Genomic DNA, 23,792 nt, shown 5'->3' with positions numbered 1-23,792 from the left:
TTAATTTGAATTTGCTAGCGGTGCTTTAATTCATTTGCTTCGGTGCGCTGATTTTTTTTTATATAAAATTCAAGCTTGAAAGAATCAAAGAAATGATGTTTGTTGAGCCCAGGAAGGTATAAAATTAAATTTGTCAACATTTCTGTATTATTGATAAGGAACGTGTTTCATGATTACATTTTTTTGCTTTTTATAATATTAATCAACTAATTTTTCAAATCATTCATAAAATTCAAGTAGACAACACGTTAAAAACTTGCCAACCTGTTTAACAGTTCATGATGTGAATTTCATCTAGGATGTTTTTATCTCATTTCACGTCAACACTGTAAATAATATATAAATTGCTGATTTATCAAAAGGATTTCTCTACAATTTTAACCCACAATTGACTGGTCCAGATTTTAAAATGCTAAAAAATCTTTTTTTAAAATAGTATCCAAGAAAATTTAAATTTTGGGTTCATGAATAAGGGCATAATTGAGCAGGAAAAAACTGCACAATATAAAGAAAGAAAAATACATTTTCACAAAATAATGCAATCCTAAGTAGCAAACAAATTTCAAGTGCCAACCTGTTTATGTTTTACGACTTTTATGATGAGCAACCGCTTTGCTCGCTGACTAATACAAAATAATGAGCTTGGCTATTGATTGGGGGTGATTTTTATAGGGTGATTAGCACGCGGCGTGGCCGTTCCCGCGGGCATGTGATGACGTCAGTCATATAATTCTTTTCATCTCTTTTATTGTTGTTTATTTGTCAACATTGTTTACATTAAATTATTTTAGTTAGCTATTAGCTCATTCTTGAGTTAGTCAGCGAGCAAAGCGGTTGCTCATGAAATAATTAATAAGTTGGGACTCATATATTTTTAGCTTTCAATAATTAATTTTTATAAGGTTTTTTTTCTCCAATTTACCTTTTTTAAATTTTCTGCTTCCGAATAATAAAGACCGGTCACGAACCGTGATCTAGACTAGTAACACGTCTTGATTTTTTAATTTAAAAAAGAAGAACAAACACGATGTTTAATCTCATTTAGAGCCCACTTTTTCTCTAATTTGTAAACAATCTTATAATTTAGAAATTTTATATTTGTGAAGCAATTTAAAGTTTTTTTTTTAAATTCTTCAAACTAAGACAATAAAATGATGGGTCAAATTTTCTACTGATCAATATTTAAAAAAAAAAACTATCTATAACACGTTTATAAATCTATTGTTGTACAAAATAATTTGAATAAGTATCAATTTAAAGGAGCATAATACATCTTGAAATATATTTTTTTTCTTGTTATTTCATAAATAATAATAATTCTTCTATCAAACACCTGCTCAGAATTTTATTTGATATTAATGATCCTCTATCTCAAAATAAATAGCTTGAATTTGGGAGCGATGCATCTCATCTCACTTTGAGCAATATTTAATTATTTTCTTGCCCACAAGGAGCAGCATTAGTCGGAGACTCCATTCTACTCGACGTCCAAGACCCACGCGTTTCACCACGATTGCCGACCGCGTCAGCACCTTCGCGAGCGAGCACCATTCCTTCGCGTGTTCGCCGCCAGATGCCCCGTCGATGGCGCTGGTGCTCACTTCGGTGCCTATCCAAGCAGAGAAGGCGCCCAAACGTTGGAAACGAAAAAGCAGACGGAAGGTTATTATTTTCAACACTTTTAGGCGGCACCCTTTGCCTGCCCATTGTATGCGCTCTCGCGACTCCGCCTGTCTCTTGTTTTTCGGGGTCACCGTGACCCTGGGGTCAACCGACGGATCGCAGCTTTCCTGGGCGACGAGCCTAATCAACCGTCCTTTTGTGTTCACAAAGCAATAAAATAAACTCCAAAGTTTTGTGGTAATATAGAAGATGGAAAAGTAGGCGGATTTGAAAATTCCACGTTTTCGAATGATAAATTATGAGTCGCGGAGACAAAGAAGCACACAAAAGTGAAATATGCGTTGTTTTGTGGTGTGTATTTCACTTTTTCCTTGGCGTGTGAAACTCGAGCCTTCATTTCCTCTTTCTTCTAAATGATGAAAAATTACATACTGAGTTGCTTAAAAATGACATTTTAAACCCTGCTTTTTTATATTCTAAACAAGAAGCTTATTTCAAGAATTTCTGTATTTTCCCTTTGACTGATGCTTTACTATACAATTTCAACGTTCGTCAACCTAATTCTAATTAAAGGCCTGAAAATTGGGTCGCATCACGAGCGTTTCGGGCGGAAAATTAATTTCACCCTGCGCGATGTTTCATATCTCATTCACCCTCCCGTTCATATAAAACAGCCCTCAACGTTGAGGACCATAAAAGCGGAATTTGGTGTTGGTATTTTGAGCTGCGTGCCCAAGGCTTGTTCCAGCCAATTATCTCCTGTGTCCGCACCCCCTCAGGAATTCATTAGATTGCACCTCGCGCGGCCCCACAACTTTATGACTCTCTCTCGCGGTGTGACATTTTATTTCGTCATATCGAACCGAAAAGCATCCGTTTTACTTCCGAAAGCTGGTAGTAAAATTAATGCGGCGACAAATCACTATTCGGTCTTTGTTCCTTTCACCCCTGCACGAAGCTCGCACGCAGTCGGCAGCACGGGAATTAAATTTGAGATTTGTATGCATTAAATCCGTGTGTGAGCGAGGTGGAATTTTCTTAAGCGGCTTTGTCGGCATCGCGGGCGACCGACCGGCTATGGTTATTTTTCTGTTTAGACCTGCTGCATGTATATATTTATTTCCGATTGAAAATCTCATCAAAGGGCGCTGCATGCGACCAGGAATAAATCTGGCTTAGTGCTCGGCACGGCTCTAATGAAAAAGATTAAAAGTGCTTTTAACGACCATTTCCATTATCTGGGTGACACAAAAGTAGGCGAGTGGACACCGGTCTGTGACGTTTTCATTTTTGTTTTAAATTAATGGAGAACAAAAATTCCATCAACACAATTCAGGAGTTAAAACAAAACAAATAAATCGATTGAAAAAAAAAACAATTTGAATTTACTTTAGTTACTACATTTAAAAATCTTCTTTATTTGCTCAATTAATTTTTTGTTAAGACAAATATACAAAATGAAATTATGAATAATTATAATATTAGTTCAAATCATTTCCAATAATTATAATATATTAACATTTAGAAGTAAAATATTTTATCATTTTTCAACTTTGCATCGGAAAAAATATAATTTTAAATGTTTGATTTAATTTGTAATAACAAAAATAAAAACTTTTTAGCGTATTTATAAAGATTAAATAAATGTTTTTGAATACGTATGAATTAAATTTTTAGATTGTTTGATTTAAAAAAATATAATTGTTTTCAAGTGTTTTCAAATTTCACAGAGATTTATTTGAATATGAAATTTTTATTATGTGGTGATTAAAATTGGAGTTCTCATCCTTCGCATTTCATGTAGAGCGTCCGAAATCACGGAAACGTCGTTGAGAATAATTAAAGAATAGCAGCGGGAGGAAGTGAAAAGAGCACGGCGTTGAAAATGAGTTGACAAGGAAGTGTCTCAAGCGAGATACCGAGCGACGCGCATTATGCATATAATCTTTTATTTTGTTTGTTTTTCCCATCGTCTGCCTTTCGTCGGTCTCTTGGCCTGATTCTCTTTCTCTCATTTCGCAGGTGCTCGCGCAGGCACACAATTCATATGGGAGACCTCCAGACGCTCGCTCTCATAATGAATTAATTACGATCAATTAAACACAGGCGGTCGCGTGGATCACGTTTTAAGCCACCGGTGAAAACACGAAAAACCGCGAAAAGTGGATCTTGTTAATAACTCAAAAGTTTATGACAAAATTGAACAGGATGGTGCTAGAAATGAGAGCAGCAAAAGTTTTAAGGCTCTTTTTAATTACCGAACTATATACCCAAAAAAACTGGAAGTTGTGTTTTTGTGTCTATATCACCCTTTTAAAGCTTTTAAACTTTTAACAAGCTTCGGAACATTTAATTTGGCTCATTTTCAGCCTGAAATATTTAATTTCCGGATGCAGTAAAACGAGTAAAAGTTTCTCCAGACTTTTTGTCCTTGCTGATTAGTTTTCCGTCTCTTTCAGGTCAAAGTGATCCGAGAGCTAAAAAGTAATTTTCCGTTGACACGAGGGTGTGTTTTATTTTTACACCCAATAATGGCCTTTCGCTGTTGCTGCAACCGAGACGTGCAGGGAGGGCGTCTGCTGTCGCTGAGATTATCGATCACGTGCCGCCTCCGATGCACCCTTTATGACTTTTCGGCCTTTTTTATGGTGAAAGAGCATAAAAGTGCCGGACACAAAAAAGTTGAGGGTAGTTGCTTTCAGTGTAAACACGGAAAAAAATCTGTGTATGAATAGGCAACTTTCGGCTCTGTTTACCCCTCTTGAAAATCTGTGTGGTCCCATGTAATGGCCTGCGTGGCCTTAATGAGTCGGACGGAAATTTGATGGAGTTCCATCTGCATCTTGGAGCGTCTGGCAAGTTTTATGGAGAAACTACAGTTAAATCCAGCCAGGAATTATAAATGTGAAAACGTCAAAAATATGAATTTATAAAAAAAACTGATTTAGCTCAGTTTGACGTTTGTGTTTTCATAATTTGGTAAAGGGCAATATTTTTGAGAAATTAGTACTTATATGTGAGGAGGCTGATGTGGTCTGACAGCGCAAGCTAATCGCCGGGACCAAAATTGAGACGACGATGATTTTTGACGTTGAAATATGAGGAATTTGAACTCACCTGAAACAGAAATACAAAAAGCTATTAATCATACAAGAGTCGTAAGAGTGAATGGTATTGTAATAAATCTTTATGACAATTAGCTGGTTCGGCGTAGTTTAATCTTTTAGCAAAGGAGATAAAAAAAACTTTGTACAAAATGAGAATTATGGTACAAAAATTTACATAATTAATTATACACAATGATAACCCTTTTTAAAAACCATCTACTTGAATAGTATCCTGATTTAGATATAAAATATGATATTATTTTAACAATTATTATCAATATTTAGTTGCAAATTGTGTTTATTGATCTATCAAAAAGGCAATTGCTGCCCATAATGGGATACATCATTTATACATTCAATATATTTACCATATTTACATTTCAAAAATATCGAGACAAATCACCTGCAATTCTATCTTTTAAATTATTGTTAAGTTGCAAGTAAAGATTATTTATAATCCCAATACAAACTTTGTAATATTGGTCTGCTTTTTATTCCTCTATGAGCGCATCATTATTGAAGCAAATTGCCTTTAAAATAAAAAAAGGCAGAAAAATAACAATAATTCTTTAATAATATAAAACTACACAAAATCCTGTAAACCCATGCAACGGCCACTTCAAGCAAATTATAACCGTTTTATACTTTTGATCTTGAATAACAAACTTGAAACTTTTACACATTATATTTTTGCCAAAGGCAAATGAGAAAAGTTTTATCCTGAACGATTCATTCCGCATAATTAAATTTCTTCCCTTAAAAGTACTTTCTTCCAAGCCATTAAACAAGATTACAAAACTTTTGCCTCTTAGAAAAATTAAACAACTCCATCTCATGTCTTTATTGTCTTTGCAGAACAAAGTGCGTCGACCGCCTGCTTTTTCCAAAATTAGATTTCCAAGCAGGTCCTTCCTGGCTCTGCAGCGATCATCAATCAAGCCCCGGAGAGACAAAGGGACACGGATTAAATTAGGAAAACACCATTAAGAAAATCCCACCCCTCCGTTTTGAATTCAAAGGGCATCAACCGGGATTAGGCGGTCTTCGCTGTTTCATAATTGTCCTAATTGTGACACGAGCAGCCCGCCCCAGGGCTTTATTTTCTTCTTCAGAGCCTCCGACTGCATTTCTCTGTGAACTACTTTTTAACCCTTTCCCTACCGAGACGCGTCTGCTGCTTCTTTGGCACTAGTCGTAAATAGGCGAAGGGGTTTCATCTCTACCATTAGCTCTTGGCACGCAGTCAAAGCTGTCGCCGTCAAATCGCGGCTGTCAGCCCTCGCCGCCCTGGTAAAATAAAAAGCAAATCCACGCGTGGCTTTTGCCACTCCGGAAAAATAAATCTGAAAAATAATCGCCGCCGTCGGCACCACCGTGAAGAAGAAATAATTACATCACGGCCCTTAGTGCTGACAATTTACGGCGGTTGCTGCGGGGAGATATTAATAATGGCATCTCTGCGGATACGCGGTTTTTGCACGGTGGAAGGACTTTGGCTTCAAAACCCATAAATTCTGGATTATGAAAGTCGTGACTTTATTAAGAGTGTCTCTCAGGACCATTTTAACTAAGGAGTTTGCATTCAAAATTTAATTTTGAGATTGATGGTTCTGTTTTTTGATGACAATCACCTTGAAAGAAATCTACCCAAATTAAATATTATACTAGATCTTCTTGGCTAAAATGAAACAAACTCAAAGATACTAATTTTAATATTAACTATAATATAATAATAGAATACAAATAAAATACATAATTAAAATTAAATAATTATTAATTAACTTGATTAAAATTTTAAATGCATACAAAAATATGAGACAAACACAGGTAGTGAGCTAATTTTTATAATATTTGGGAATCGATAAATTTGGTATACAATTTATCTAATTTATTAATAATTATATTCATTTCAACCAACAGCAATTCTCTCTGCTACTGTTTTTTTAAACACAATATTTCAAACCAACTTCAGCGATTTACACACATTATTTAGATGATGAATATTTTATAGTCTCTCCACCAAGGCCTGAGATTCCAATGCAAATGCGACATTGAAAATTTTTCACCAAGAAAGGCTCTACTTTTCTCATTTCTAATTTATTATTCGCATCGCATGTACGGCGTTTCAAAAGAAGCTTGGCAATATGCGCAAAAATGATTACATTTTATTTTTTCTTTGTTATTATTACTCGTGGCAGGCATCAAGTCTGCTTTTATTTTTTTAGCCCGACTTTCCGTCGTGAGCATTTGAACACAAACTGTCTGCCGTGTTTTCGAACACAAGGCGTTTTATTTTTCCATCATGCAAACATCAATCAACGTAATGCAGCTCTTTCGTTATTCTAGTTCTCTTTTACTTTTTATGCGAAACCCAAGCGAGTACCATTAAGCGCCTTGTGTTCAAATAAAAAATGACGCCGTTTCATGACCTCTACATGTAGTTCAATTTTTATTAACAATGCTGGAAATATATATGACCTGATAGAAAATTTACACTGCCTAATTTTGGTTGCCAAAATATTATAGAGGCTAGAGCGTGCTAAATTACTATAAAAAATGGCAAAAAAAACGATTTATTAAAATGTAATGTAATCTCAATTCTAAACCAATTAAAATATTTAAAATACATTTAACTCAATCAATTCTCATGAATTCATGACGTTTTATTTTTATTATAGAATATTAATTATTATAATAATACAGATTAAACGCTCCTAATGCAAGATCAAAGCCACTGAAAGATTATTCAACTTACATCAGCAATGTTTGTAACCAACACATTGTTCAGAAATAAATAATTTTCCATTTTTTAAATTCTTTTAAAATTTTTTTATTACATAATAATTTAACTATTAAATTTTGTATGGAAAATAATTCATAATATGATAAATAAATATAAAATAAAAAAATTAGTATTATTTTCAATTTAAAAAATTATTCAATAGAAAAAAGTAATAAATATGAAATATATAATTATAATTTTGTTATTTTAAATTAATTAAACTTCTTACAAGGGTCTTCAGCTGCTAAAGCATGAGCACCATGGGCGGTTAAAAATGCCATACGCAGGAGAGGACAATTCATCACAGACAATAAAGTTCCGCGTATAGCAGCATTAGAAAAAGCCAAGGACGGATTATTATTTGCGATTAGCCACGCTCGAGGCGTGATAGAGAGGAGCCGTTGGAAGAGGCCACCTGAGCATCAGGGTCCACTGAACCTGCCGATGACTGATACCTTTTGCTGATACCCTTTTCCGAAAGAACGAACCAAACGTGACTCAGGTGCAAACGACGAAAGAAAGGAAGTTGTCAAACGGCCGAGTGGGTGATCACGCTTCCGGCCACTTTCCAAACGCAAAAAAAAAAGACAAACCTCTCTCGATCGCTTCTTGGAATAGCGGGCGCGTCGCTTATCCAAATACTTAATCAGCAAATTTATCCAACTTATAATGTCTCGTGGGGTGTTTCCTTTCGATCGGTGTGCAAATTTCGTAAGTTCACCCTGAGAGCTCTTCTCGATAACGAATTTTAACGGCTCGCTTCAAGTACTTTTGGGTGTAAACTTTAATGCGGCAGAGATAATTCACGGAAGTTATGCCGTTCAAAAGTGAATGCATGCATTGCTTTACTATTGCAGAGTTCTTATTTCTCTGAGGAATGGCGATTTTGCAATCCGAAACGGGATAACAGCAAACAAGCTGGCGGATGAGAAAATATCATTTTTCATTATCAACATGCGAAATGAGGAAATAATGAGTGTAGTTAAAATGCATTGTAGTGCCTGTTTTATAGAGCCAAATTAATAAATTTATTAAAATCCATTCTTTCCTATAAAGAGCAAAAAAATTTGTTCCAAAATTGATCACCAAAAATGGTACTACATGGAAATTTACTTTGGGCGATTGTTAAGGCTCAGATTACACTAATAGCCCATATGGTGCACACCTTGGTGCTCCTCAACAAAACCAAATTCCTTCGCACAAAAGGAATGTCCGTGTAATAACGAGGGCCGCTCTTGCAGACGCTATATAATTTAATGATGCATATTATCGTGGCGGCGCGTGGATATTACTTTGCCAAAATAAAATTCATCCTTTTGAGTGCTGTGTAATTTTGGCGCACCGATGATGATAATTCATAGCTCGGTCGTCGTCGACAGGAATATTTCTGCCTTACAAGGATCAATTCTGGCGCACAGCCACGTGTTTTACTTTTCTTGTATTCCTTTTTTCACTTTTGTGCTGCGCAGGACAAAATTGTTGCTGCGAGAGAGGTATTGTTAGGTTCGAGATCAGCTTGATTTATTTCCCACGAGAGGCAACTGACCAGCAAATCAACAGTCACGATCGACGCAGCGTTTGGCGCAAATTTTTTATGCCAACCAAGCATAACTCTAGAGGAAATCATTTTTGTGCTGCCACAGGATCTATAATTTCTTAACAAAATTGCTTATTTATATAGTTTTAATTCATTTAAGTACATACAATATTTAAGTTACAATTAGTTTAAAAAAAAAAAAATAATAATAATTCAAAAATCTGCACTCATAGAACACTGTAGTTTAATTCGATTCTTCTCGCCTTATAGAGAATGCAAAGCACTCTTTTACATACTCGCTGATTTGGTGCCCTTTTGGCCACAAAGTTTCAAAGGATTGGCATTGGCATCTTTTGTTACATTTACAGCAAATATAAAATTATTACACATTTCTTTAATGATTATTTTCAAATGACACTTTTATTGATTCTAATCAAAATATACTATATAACGTAATCTATTCTTTTGAAAAGAGTAATTTGAACAATAAAAACGCTAAACAAATCTCTAGAAAACAAATCCACAGACAAGAGATTTAAGATTTGTGCTTATATCACATGATTAACTAAAATAATTATATTTTTTAATATTAGTGCAGACAATGGATCCTGGGATGAATCATCGCCAGGAGTATATTTTAAGGCAAAAGCATTTAAAGTAGCGGGTCTCCACCCATTAAAAAATATTCACGGCTCCCTCGCCGAAAGCAAAACGATCTCTCTGGTTGTGCCGAGAATGACCGTGGCATGAATATGCGCGAGCCAAAAGTTCAAGAAAACTACAATCACCTCCGCAATAAGTGCGTGACGCCGAACACTGTCACCGGCGCTCGCATCAAAAACCTAATCGGTCGGCGAAATTGGCTGAGTCGGGACTCAATCAGCACCGATAAGCATCACTTTTGGCCAGGAATTTACTTTCGTTTATCGCCGCCTTTGATTGCGACCGGCCATTCTGCCGACGAGTGTGTGTTTATTTTTTATCTCTCGCGGCGGAGCGGCGGTGTTTTCAAAAATAACGGTAGCCCCTCTGAGAAATATTACGTTGTGTGCGCGAGGAAAACTGGTTTCCATCTATCTAGTCTCTCTCATTCTTTCTATGCTGCAGTTCGTGCCTTTTCATCATAACGTAATGCAAAATGGCCTATATTTGACCGAGCAGCTCTCACGCTGCTTTAAAACTGTTTAAAAATCTATTAGTCGGCGATCAAATCGATCGCGGATCGACGCCTCAGCTGAAATCGGAGCCGTTTGAAAGGAGCAGTTTGCTAGCGAGAAAAGTGTTTGTGTAATTATATGGAGCTCATCGAGCAGCGGTGCTTTTTGCACGAGGTTTGAAAGCAAAAGCAGATGGAAAGCGGGGAACTGGAGCAAATTCCGAACACACATAATTTTGCTCCGCCTCGCTCTTCATATGTCGTGGCAAATATAATTAATTAAGCCATTATTTGATCTGGTTTTTTTTTCATATTTGCTTTCTTATTAAAATAGATTGATATTATGATAATCAGCTATTACATTTCCTGACGATGATAATACTCTTGATCTGTAGATAGTGTACATGAGAATTATTGATATATTTTATTTATTTTAAGAACTTTATGTAATTTTAAATAAACTAAAATTTATTTCAAAAATTCTACTCAAATATTCCTCAATTGCAAGCAACTAATACAATAAAAATTTTAATATAATAATAATATAATAACAAAACTAAAAACAAATTTAAAATTTTTTTAAATTATTAAATTAATTTATTATCAACATAATGTTTTAAATATATAATAATGCATTTCACAATTTAAACAAATATTTAAAAAAAAAACATTAAAAATGCTAATTTCTTATCTAAGGTGTTGATTGTAATTAACGTTTTAAATTTTTATTGTCCCTTTTTTCCTTGTGATCATTATATTTTAATGTTTAGAGTGATCTTCGCTAAACTCGCGATAGGGAATTGAATTTAATTCAGTTGAAGCCTCACGACGGTGTCGAAATTCAAGTCATGCTGAACAATACGCAATAAACACACCGTCTCAATGCCACCCGCCCTTTCAAGAGACGTTCTCAGTGCCACGGATGAGAATAAACGCACGGTGTGCAGAAAGGGTTCATCGAGATTGGGCGCCAAAATTAGTATTCGCGGCGCACCTCGAGCGTGCAGTCTCTAACATGGGGCAACGGAAGGGAAAATCCCACCAACGATTTCCATTCAGTTTCCTGTGTTTTAATGCAAGCCAAAGAAGCCTTTGAGCGCTTTGTATTTATTTTGAAAACACACGCACCCCGAGTACGCACACAGAACGACAGAAGCAGTGGGTCTGTGAAGAAGCCTTGGCAGTGATATAAATAGCCATAACTCGAGCAATGATCTTCCCGATTCGAGATCTCGAGAAAAAACTGCTCTGTCGCCAACCGGCAGACCAGAGAGAGAAACGCCGTCTGAAGTGCTTCCTATCATTTGATGCAACATTTAGCGCTCGCTTCCTTCTTGGCTCGCCACGCTTTGTTTCAAATTTGCTTTCGGTCAGAAAACAAATATATCCTTGGCTAGTATACAAACGTGTGAGTCATTTCGCGGAGAGACGAATTCGTGGTCTGCTTTATTGGCCAATAAAAAGTTGGAGCGTGATCTTTCAATGGGGCGAGACTTGAAGGCGGTAAATCACGACTGAGTTAAAAATGACAGGAGGAATCGCATTCAAAATTCAAGAGAAGGCCTTGTTTGCAAAAGCTGCTCCCAAACTTGCAAAGTGAAAAGACACATAAACAAAACCGTTTCCTTGATGAATCCCTTCTGAAATTTTGTCGCCAAAATTTAAAACTTCAATTAAAGCCTAAAACTTCGGTGAATAATTTTTTTACATCAATAAATATGTGTTATAAAATTTTTGCATATTTTAGTTGCAATAATTGTAGTTTTATTCTTGATCGCAAAAAATCCAATAAAAAATATGATAAAAATAAACTCCAGCAAACATAAAAAGTATGATAAATATTACAGTTTTTATTTATTTTTTGTCATTATTAAATTATTTATTTATATAAATAAATTTATCATTAATTCATTATTTAATAATTTTATTGCACACTTATTTATAGTAGTTAGGAAAATTAACTAGTCATATTCTTTAACTTACTATATTGTAAATTTTGTAGCTTCAAATATTTGTTTAAAACAAAATTAGCATTTTATTGATGTTTAAGCAGTGCATCTAATTTTCCGTTTTAAAATAGATCATCACTATTGACGTATGTGTGGACTGATGTTTGCTTTTGATGGCTCCTCTTTTGTTTTAGGGTCAGTTAATTTTAAGAGGGCAATATATTTTTCGCGGCCCCCCATAAAAATAAATCCTCCGCAACTGGCCTCTTTCCATCTCCATCAACTGCATGCAAACGCCTGCCCGCTGAGGCCCAGTTGCAACCCTTTTAATGATGTTTTAATCGCCTCGGGAGAGCCTCGAAATAGAACGCATAAGCCGGGAGTAGAAAATTTATGCATGCCGATTCCATCTTGGCTGTTTATTTTCCAAATCCGACAGGCCTGCAGCCCACATTGCACAGGCGGATTAAGTTTTCGGGGTTCGCCTGCAGTCCCAAAAAGCAACATGAGATTAAAATAATTAACATTTAAATTGAAAATTTAAATAAGGAATAAATAATTTCAGCTAATAAATAAATTGCGAATTGTTTTGTGTTACTCCGTGATGGTACCAATAAATAACTAACAATTTCCTCACAAGAAAATATTAAGCTGGTGAGACAAGCTTGGAAGTTTGTTATAAATATCAAGTATAAAGTTTCCCTCCGAGGAACCCATAATTCAAGTGCTGAGCACTTTTTATGCTCGAGCACATTACGATGGTTGGTCCTCGATAAGAGCAGCGCCGTGTGCTAGAAACGGCGCTGCAATCATTGTTGCGTGCATAATTCAAATAAAATCCACATCCTGCGATTCAGCGTGTAATTCTAAGTCGCTCGTGAGTCTGTGTGAGTTTTAATATATGTATGAAATATCGATCCCGAGTCCCAGTTCTCATGCAGAATTACACATTCGCTCGTTGAGGAAGCGATAAAAAAAAATTATAATTTAAAAATTTCACATCAGGCTCAGCCACAGTTCTCAACATCAGCTTGGTTATTGTTTAAAAACTTCCGCCGCCTGATTGATTTATTTGCACCAACTAATTGACACTCGGTCCGGTCAATTAAAGTTAATTGGCCTTTTGATAAGACACACACCAGCACGATCGCAGTTCAAATAACTCCTTGTTAATGATTAGAAGGTGCAGATTGAACGTCGTGACGCAATGGAAATGAGAGAAAATGTATTGCTTCGAAATTTCTCGTTCCACTTCAAAAACCAGAGTTTTCAGATCAGGTTAATTTAAAATTCGAGCAGGAACTGTTTGCTGCCGGCTTCAATCCACACTCCAAGACTACTTTTACAACAATACAGCACGTCTACAGTGATTGCAATTTATGAAAGCGAATGAAAATATTGTTAATGCTTATTTATTTTAATTTATAAATACATTAAAGGCAAAAAACTGCATATCATTTATAATTATATACATAGATGGTACAAAATAAAAATAAATCACGCTATCAGAACAATTTTGATTTTCTTTAAAAATATCATAATTAATTTTTTTTTCAATGAAGTATTTTAAAATTCCCCTTACTACAAATGGGATTAAAGTTGTAAAACAAAATTATTTAAAAACTATTTAATTTAATTTTAAATAAATTCAAAAATTTATGCACCTAAATTTTAAAGAAATACATGTAATAAATCTTGTCCACATAGCAATTTCAATGCAATCAACAAGAAAAATAAATTTACAACAATTATTTTACTGTTTTGATTAAATCAAATTTTAAAATGATTTCTGATATTATTTATTTAGTTTTTGTCACCAAGAGGGAATTAACATCATGATATGAATTAAAAAAACGAGCTTATCATAGACCAAAGTTCATGTTTTGAGATTTGCATGCAGTTCGTACGTAATGATAATAATGAAAAGTAGGAGCCATACAAAGCTCTAGAGACAAAATCTACGATAAGATTTTGATATCAATTGTATAAAAAGAACAGCCACGTTACATAATTCAAATAGGAATATTTGATCATGGCTCGGTTACGGCAACTTTGTTCTCAAATATGCCTCGGATTACTAATTTTAGGTGTCAATGGTCAAAGTCCAACTGTGACCCTGGACAACCTGGGCACTTTGATTGGAAAAGAGATGACCACAATTAAAGGAAGAATTATTCACGGATTCCAAGGCATTCCCTACGGAGAGACAACAGCTGGAGCCAACAGATTTCAAGTGAGACGCAGTTTTTTGCAACATAATTTTTTTTTTTAATTTAAAAAATATTATCCAGCCACCCATTCCAAAACAATGGAGTGGTACTCTAGATGCCACAAACCCGGGAGCCATGTGCATTCAGCCTGATTTGGGTGTTTTGAGGCATCAACCAGGAGCGCCTATCACTTTTGAAGGTGGTCGTATTGCCACTATCGGGTCTGAAGATTGCCTCGTGCTCCACGTTTACACTCCAGACGTACAAATTTAATATTGATTTAAATTTTTTTTATTTAAATTCTTTTATTAAATTTAGCTTTTGCATAACAAAAATTTGCCAGTTTTGGTTTATTACCACGGTGGTGGATTTTTGAACGGAGATGAGCGTGACTTCAGACCAGATCACCTTCTCGACCAGGAGGTTATTTTGGTTGTGCCACATTACAGACTTGGACCACTCGGTATAATTAAAACAATCTAAATTTAATACTTTTATGTATATTAATTTATTTAAGGTTATCTTTCGATGCAAAATGATTTGATCCCGGGAAATGCCGGTCTTTTGGACTCAGTTGAGGTTTTGCGATGGATTCAGCTCCACATTTCCAAATTCGGCGGAGACCCAAACCGAGTGACCGTTTCTGGGCAAAGCACCGGCTCGACTCTTTCCCACTACATGATGATTACCCCACTCACTGATGGTATATAATATATGCAACACTGATTTAATGTAGTTCAATTTTTTTTTTATAAATTTTGATTGGCAGGTATCGTTCACGGTGCCATAATGATGAGCGGCTCAACGTTGACGTCGCTCGCTTACGACCGCACGCCGCTCAAGAGTGCCAGAGACATAGCCTCATTTGCAAACTGCCCAGTTGGTACCGACGACGAAGTCACTCAGTGTCTGCTCAACTTGTCACCCGAGGTCTTGGTCGACGCCCATGTTAATTATTATGTAAGAGATGCTTGAATGCTTTATAATTATTGAGATTAATCATATTTCATTCGGCATATTTAAGAGTGCCGGAGGAATCGGAGGCACCCAGCCTGTCATTTCGCGACCTGACGAGCCTGCAGAAACCAAAGTTTTGCCCGACGATCCCAAAGTGATCGTGCAGTCGAGCAATTACAAGGCGGTGCCCATGCTAGCTGGAGCCACCAGACACGATTCCATGTTTTACGTCAACAGTGAGTGGAGGTTCAATTAAATTTTGAATTTTATTAATTCGTTGAAAATTTTCAGCCCTGGATGTTGTTTTGACCGCTCTTAATTTGACTGAAAATGAACTTTTCATCAGAAAATTGCTAGCCCGTGAAGTTATTGAGTTTGCTGGTACTTATTTAATTTTTTTTAAGTATATATAATTAATATTTTATTAAAGGGATTGTGGATACGACTGGTTCAATTAGCGATATGACGGACTCCAAATACTTATCATATGTTACTACTGAGCAAAGGGGAAATTACACAGCCCTTATTCCTGGCTTGCTGGATGTAATGACTTTTTTATACATTTAAAATTTATTTATTTTTAATTTTTTACATAGATCCTATCAACCGAATTCATGAAAGCTCCGGCCTATCGAATCGTCCAAATAAATTCCCGACGGGCCGATAGTTATTTGTACACTTTCAGCTATAGAGGCCGTTACCACATTCCGGGCAACGGCATCAATTACCCGCCGACGCTCTTTGAAGATGGTGATTATTTGTTTATTTGAATTCAGACGCAGATCATAATAAATTTCAATCAAAATATCCGACAGGCGTTCCTCATAGCGATGACATGATTTACCTCACGCCCAGGATATCCGACCCTTTCAACGCTGAGGAACTCGGCATGGTCAATGTGTTGACCACTCTATGGTCCAATTTTGTCACCACAGGAAACCCGAATTTGCCAGTGCAGCTCGGCCTTCCACAGTGGCCCAAATATGACCTGGCCCAAGAGTCTTACTACGAAATTAATACAGCCAGCATCGCCAAACAGGACTACACTGAGGAGTTCCTCGTCGCCATTTACGACAATTTGCCTTATTCAAAAGCAGCCGGAAGACAATGAATGTGAAAAGTAAAAATTTCTCTATTTACACTAAAATATGAATTGAGTATTTAATGATTTTTATTCCTGAATAAAGCTTAAATTCACATTTTGTTTTTAATAATTTAAAAAAATTATAATCTTCTGCAATGTTCATTTTATTGCTATTTTAAAGCTCTTAGATAAAAGTTCTGACCCTGTTTTCGCGTTCTCCGTTCTGCCAATGAGCACCACGGCGCATCCTGTAATTGCATACAACAGAATATCGAATAGCTCGCACGCGTCACGTGCTTTGCTCTATTAAGCCCGCGACAGCACATGCTCTCTCGTACAAATCGAGGTGTGTTTTTCGCGAGGCGGGGACTTGAAAAGCGCATAGGTGTATACATACATAAACACACACGAATGCAGCAATAATATCATAATCGCAACGCATGACTCACTCTCTTCCCGCTATCTTAGACGGGCCCATCCCTTTTCCATCGCGAGAGCTGCAGCGAGAAGAGGAAGAGAGCAAATAACAATTCCGCCGTCCGAAATTGCTTTTGCAGCTTGTTAAATTCCCTCGGCGCTTTCAATTTCGAAGCAGAATAGATCGAGCTAAAAAAGAAGAAGTTGCTTTTACCACAAAGACCGGCCGAGTTTGATTTTCGTTCAGCGAAGAAAAACTCTTGGCACGAGGAATGGAGACTTGGTGAAAAGTGGAGAAAGATGATCATGAGAGGGCGCCCCCCAGGCCCTACTTGTTGTGTCATTTCTTTGTTTATCGCGGAAATTGCCAGTGGCCGAAGAGGAGATGGAGCTGCCACTTTGATGGCTCTGGGGGCTTTCTCGAGTTACGGGACCATTCCCCTGTGATGCGTCTGACGTCAAAAGTGCGGGAAGCAAAATAATGAAGCTTATTCTAGCTTAATAATTTAGGAAAGAAAATCAAAGGAAAAATTTGACCTTTCATTGTTGATAAAATTAATTTTTGATGTTTTTTTAATTAATTAATTAAATTTCATAAAATGAAATTGATTTCAAAATTTAAGATTGTTTCTTTCAATGTTAACATTTATTTTTTAATTTTTTTCTAGAGGAGCTTTTAAGAAAATTATGCTCTGTCTTCGCTAAAAGTTTTGTCGTTTTTCAGTTACAATTTTTTATTATTTTGATGATGTATCTCGATTTGGGCAGCGATTGCCTTCAGTTACAGGAGTTACAGTTTACACCAATAAGCAACTTGCAAATAAAAGCAATGTAGAGCGAAAAATAAAGTAAATTTTTCAATTTTTCTTTTTAAATAATTAATGATTAAATGAATAAATTATAATTTTATTAACTTTTATTTTCAAAAATATCTGGGCCAACAGTTTTAGTATGTTTTGAGCTCCATAAAAAATCACACCACAAAGGGCGTTTCCTCAGATACCCAGTGCACGTTTCCACTCTCGAGGCACCGTGCATTTTTTCCCACTAGGCATGTCATGCGCACCGGTCAAGCCAAAATCAATGACTTGATGGATCGCACCGATTCGGCGATCTGGTCACGGGACTGATTAATTACCTCCACCTGCAGCGCCGATATTTTCCACGTGCCCCGAGGGCCGGCCGGTCTCACATTGTTTGTTTGCTCGAAACCCTCGTGCTTCGGTCGTTTTTCATTTTCGCAGCAGATTGTTTACCGTTGCGACTCTCAGCAGATATCAAGAGTCAAATTAATCATGTTGAGCGTAATTAGCATGGGGAACAATGCACTCAATAAAACGAAGTGTATTATGCGAGACCAGTTTGTTTTCATAGCAGCTTCCTTTATGGTTCCGTTATTAAAATAGCAAATATTATTCCCGGCCCCCTGCTTGTCTCTTTGCACAAAAAGAAATTCGCAGTTAAACAAGCGCGCTCTCACGTGGTTTTATTTGCCTCGGAAAAGCAATAAAATTTTGATTCAAAGGGCACGGTCCAGTGGAGACGTTTTATTGCTGTAGATGTGAGTTGTATAGAATAAAATTTTCTTTCAAATATGTCAAGGAAATCAGAGCAGAAAATATCTTTCATATAATCTTCTCCTCTGAACCAACTTTTAAATACAGTGTCAAATATTTCAATTGAATTGGGTCTTTAAAGAGCCGTTGACATGGACAAGCTTTTGATGAATAATTTTTTTTCCATTCAACTAGAAATTTATTCAAGTATTCATCTTTCTCCAATGAGCATTATTCAAGTGATAGCGCACAATAAAACCACGTATGTATAGAAAGAACACTCCAGGCCATCTCTAGAGACGAGGCATATTTTCATTGTCTTTCTTTTTTCTCTCTCACTCCAATCTTTGCATCCTGTTGCTCTTGAGCGCACGCGACGAAAGAGAAATAAAAATCAAGTTGAATGCCGTGTTTTTTCTACTTTGGGAATTCCTGGAGTCATCATTAAGCAATCGTCACAGAATTCATTTTTCTCGCCGCGCACACGCAGCTCCACTCGTCGAGAGGAAATCGAAAATGACAGGGAAGGTGATAAAAAGAGCGACTGCGAGTGGAATTTATTTCTCACGTAAATGTAAATGCTCGCGCCGTTCTCAGAAGAATGCCGCGCTTGGAAATGAATGGGCGGCCGTTTCATATCAAGAATAAGAGGAAGAGGATTTCATTTTTGCGAATCTACATGGAATAAACACGCATCTCACCCATTTGGAAGATTAAAAACATACGCTCAGTTGAAATAAAAAAATTTTGAATTGAAACAAAAGCCTCTCTTCCAGATTGAATGGAAACGCAGCCGGTCGTAGATTTTCTCCGTTAATTAGCATACAATGTGCATTCAATGTGATTGAATAGAAACACAGTCGGCGCTGCTTTTCATCGGAGAAACAGTTTGAATGAAAAGGCTCAAGTTCGCGAACTCGTCGCCAGTGAAGAGCTAACTGGGCTGGGCATTCAACTGATGCATTTGAAACCGAACACGCCGTCGGCCGCATCGCATTGTGGCAAATAATAAGCGCACTCATTGACACAAGAGCGAATTCAAGAGCACACACACGGACCCATTCACTGCAGCTTTACACAGAAAAAGAGAGAAAGAAAGCCATCCAGCGGAGAGGCGATCGGTTTCGCGGAAGGGTAAGAAGTTTTCTCAAGAGTCTTTCAAGCCACCTCCTGTTGAGCTTTACTGTTTGCAAAAGTTATTTGCAAGGCATAAGTGAATAACGGCGCAAAATTCGTCAACGACCAACTGCAATAAGAGGAAGTGAAAAACTTTCTCACAAAACAAACCACTCCGAAGCAAATTGAAAGTTATTCACTATTATTTCAATTAACGTGAGAGAGTCACCTGCTGAGAAAAAAATTGAACTCTTGTGAAATACTCAAATTATTTTGCTCTAATTTTGGAAATTATTAAACATCATAAAATTTTGGTCCAAGTAAAAAGACAAAAGTTTCCGTGTTTAGTGCAGCGGTTCCGAATTGGAGATGAGCGTCTCGCTGCGGGCGGCATCAATTTTATAATTTAATTGGCACTGCCGGCACAATAAAAAGTCAAATCCGTTATTTAATCTAAATCGAACGTTGCCCCACACGGACAAAAGATCTAATCCTTTTCACACAGGAAGAAAAGTTCACGCCTTCTCTCGCATTAAAAAGTGCACCTGAACAAATCAACTGAAGCTTTTCTTTGCACGTTTGCGTGCGTGACAGTCGAGGCAGGAAAGGTTGGCTGCGAAAATTGGCTTTTATCTCTTGAAAGAAAGAGAAGCAAAACGAAATCTTTCTTTGCGTTTTGCATTATCGCAAGGTTGGTTGCACTAGCGCTGCGTTGCGTTGCTTATCAGCAAACACACAAGTTTATGTACAAAAGAGTGGGCGAAGCGGTACCGAGTCTCACTCATACTACAATGCAAACAGCAAGATTTACAATTACATGTCTTGTTTCTTTCTAATTTCAACAAGTTAGTTACAGATGTGCTACAATTTTCGATTGCTATAATTAAAATTAGTTTGGATCAAACATCTTAAAATTTTGAGATAAAGTAGTATTATTTAAATTGGACAATTTTATTTTTATTTTTCTTAAAAATATTGATTTCAAAATTTCTTGATAGCGAGAGGAAGTTTCAAATTAATTACACAGAACTAGTGCAAAATCACGCCTGACTTTCATTTCCGCCTGAGTAATTAGCTCGTCGGTCCAGAAAACGTATCGCCGCATGAAAAATAAGTCGGCTGAAATCACACGCTTGCGTCAACCTGCACAAAAGCATCCTTTGTTTCACAACCGGCCTTTTATAAATCATATATAATTTTTTGCTTTGCATATCACGCAGGTTGCGGAAATGCGGCGAGTAAGATGTTAAGGCGTCCGTTCTCAGTCTGCAGTGTGGGACGCGTTCCCAGCAGCAGCAGCCTTAAGAGAGCAATTAATGCACAATGCGTGTGTGTTTAATTTAATTACCGCCGGTTCGGGCCGCGCGCACTCCAGCTTCTTTGCGACTTTTTTTGTTTTGCTTCCTCTCTCTCTCCGTGTACCAAAGCAGGGGGCAATTAGAAGCAGCAACGTTTTGCCTTGAAAGAGGCTGTTGCATTATTTATTTATTTATTTATTGCGCCGGGAATAATTTAATTTAATTAGGATGGACGGCGAGTCGCTGCTCTCAGCGGAGAGATTACAAAAGGCGCCGAGCCGTGTTGAAAAGTATAACCGACACGACAATGCGCTGCTGAAAACAAAAGTTGGAAGCATAAATTGCTCTTTTTACGAGAGGCGCGCTCAAAACCCATTCACTGATTGCACATACAATGGCTGCGCGCTTATTTTCATGCCCGACAAACGTGAAATGCCTCATATAATAAAAATTAATTGATGGAGCAAAAAAGCCATTTTTCAGCTTTTGCCAACCGCGACCAAACGAATTCACCGCCTTTTACAAATTAATTAATTCCCACTTGTCATCTAATGAGGCGCTTCGATCGACGCGCGGTGAAGGGTGATTAATGAAAAAAGCAAGTCTCGTTTGCACACAACAAACAAAATGAACTGGCACTTTTCCAGGCAGGGTACTTGTGTGTCCTTCCTTGTAGCACGACTCGAAACAGGGTGATGCATCGATTTGACGCGGCAGAAAATGCCTTTTTCAAGTGCCAAGTGGTGCTTGCTTGCTTGCTGGTCGATGCAATTAGCATAGGTCAGGGCTACGCCCTCTAAGAAAGAAATGTGCGTGCCTCGTCCTTATAGATCTCGCACGAACTCATTTTCGCCTCTGAATTTGGCTTCGGAGTGCTGTCTGCACGCAATCTGCAAATTTTTCATTCTTGGCAGGTTGAAATTTTTCGCATATATTTGATTTTTTTTATTTCGTGTGGGACGGGGAATTAAATTAGAATTCAAATAGTGATGAGAAAAGTCATTTAATTCCATTAGAGCACATGAATCGACTAATCAAACTGTCACTTAATGCGTGTCACATTGTCATTCTGGTCTTATGCTATGCGTGAAATCGATTTGCGGAGGTCAGATCAATTTTTTTTTCAGATCTAGTCCAAGTTGGCCTTTCAAAGTCGCTCTCTTATTTCACCCACTTTTAAATGGACGTGTAAATATTCAACAATAAATTTTCATTATTATAACTCCTCTAATGGTTAAAATCAATTGCCCAATTTCATTCGGATTGTTATTAAATTTTATGAAACTGCCTGAGCGCGTTTGAAACGGAGACGAGTTGGATTGGCGCAGATGTGCGATATCTTTTTAAGCAAGGCTCGTTGAGTTGCCTGCGTGGAAAAAGAGCAATTTGTTGGAATCGGGCCAGCAGCACATTTGCATACGGCAAATTGAGTCAGCAAAACTGCAGCTGCCTGCTCTTCAGGCTCTCTCAGTTTTCCTCAATGAGCCAAATTGCTGCGTCACCCGCACAAAACCATTATCTCACTTTATAATATACAAGCAAGGAAATTTTGCCTTTGTCAGTGAGATAAGCTTTTCATTCGAAAATATAAAAATAAACATTACGTGAGAGTAACAAGCGCTGAAAAATTAGGCATTACCTGCGAAAATTAAAAACCACCACTGCATCAATATTCTTCATATAATTTTAATAAAAAATTTAAAATAATAACAATAATTTATCCTAAATAGTGAAGTTTTTTAATGAATGCTATTTTTTTATTATTTATTTTCATTCTTTTAAATCGTTAATAACAATTTTTGGTCAGGCCGAAGACAAATTGTCTCGGCGGCCCTTTTCATAGAAGCTTGAAGATGGCAAACTCCAATATTTATATTTATTTTTCATTTTATCACTGCCAATTATTGATTTAAAAAATAAAATTTGCATATTTTTTAGGTGTAAACCGTTAAACCAATGTATAAAAATTCTTGTTCGTAACAGATTTATTGAATTGCCAACAAAGAAGAACTATTAACAAAGAACGTGTTGATCCTGACTCCTCTGCTTTTTCGAGGAAAATTTGAATATGGAAGTTTACGACCACTGTCACTAACGTTGTTAGAGGCTCATAAAATAAAAGGAAAAGCCTAACAGTAGTTCGCACTCGATTTCGCGGAGTCCCGCATTTCTAACAAGACTCACTAGTTTCCATTCCGCCAGCGAAATTCGGCCCCGAATGCAATTCCCACGACTATTAGAAAACCGATGCCCGCAGCTTGATTTGCATATGTCGATCTCCTAACTAATTGTAAGTCCATTTCACTAGAGCGAAACTGACGAGCCACTTTCCGCGCGGGTCAAATTCGCACGTCACAGACCGGACATCAATAAACGTTGCCGGTGGGTGTGAATTTTAGCGTGCGGGGGCTGATGGATGATGAGAGTTGAAATAATGCGAGCCCAAGATTTACACGCACATGACATCACGATCGGTTTGGTGCAGTGGCCGAGAAAGTAGCACTGCGTCGTGCGCCGCTTGAGGAAAACACGCACTTTTTCATTAACGTGTGTGTTATTTATATAAAAATTATCTTTGTGACTCACGTTCTGCTCGTAAAGAATAACATGGACGACCTGTCGTGAAAATTTATCTGTAGCCATCATTAAAAAACGAGCAGCTCAATTGACATTCCTTTTGTTCGCAGCCTTTTTTTACCACTGATACCATCTGCAAAGAAAGTTGTAATGATGTATTTCTTTCTTTCTTTCTTTCTTTTTGACTTCTTTATTATATGATACACGTGTATACCTTTGTGCTGAGATTCGTAGGAGAGAGAGATGCATTTCACGAGATTAAATTCCTCTAAGTTTCAAAAGGCCGGCGAGCCGCTTGTGAATATTCGTCGTGCGGAACTCTGTGATTCTTTCGTCCGTCGGATTAACACAGCTGATTATGAACGCGATTCGTGCCGCCGGCGCGGGATGAATCTGTCTTGCTGTGCTCAGATTTACAAATCG

At 37.0% G+C, this 23,792-nt stretch overlaps 2 protein-coding genes across 2 annotated transcripts in view; one reads left to right on the top strand and one right to left on the bottom strand.

The window, feature by feature from the left end:
* The window catches only part of LOC132201841 (disabled homolog 2-interacting protein), a 98,881-nt gene that overhangs the window by 66,853 nt on the left and 8,236 nt on the right, over positions 1-23,792 (bottom strand). The gene's annotated exons all lie outside the window — the stretch shown is intronic.
* On the top strand, positions 14,140-16,468 carry LOC132200119 (carboxylesterase 1F-like). Its single transcript, XM_059625330.1, has 10 exons — positions 14,140-14,387; positions 14,446-14,625; positions 14,683-14,827; positions 14,882-15,067; positions 15,134-15,324; positions 15,389-15,557; positions 15,613-15,702; positions 15,752-15,864; positions 15,918-16,071; positions 16,137-16,468. Exons 1-10 carry the CDS (start codon positions 14,187-14,189, stop codon positions 16,430-16,432), a joined length of 1,725 nt encoding a protein of 574 aa, XP_059481313.1. The 5' UTR covers positions 14,140-14,186; the 3' UTR covers positions 16,433-16,468.

This window comes from Neocloeon triangulifer, unplaced genomic scaffold (genome assembly GCF_031216515.1).
Source record: "Neocloeon triangulifer isolate White Clay Creek 2 clone unplaced genomic scaffold, ASM3121651v1 ptg000014l, whole genome shotgun sequence".
Lineage (NCBI taxonomy): Eukaryota > Metazoa > Arthropoda > Insecta > Ephemeroptera > Baetidae > Neocloeon > Neocloeon triangulifer.
The sequence above is the reverse complement of the archived record's forward strand: the minus strand, read 5'-3'. Positions and strand labels throughout refer to the sequence as shown.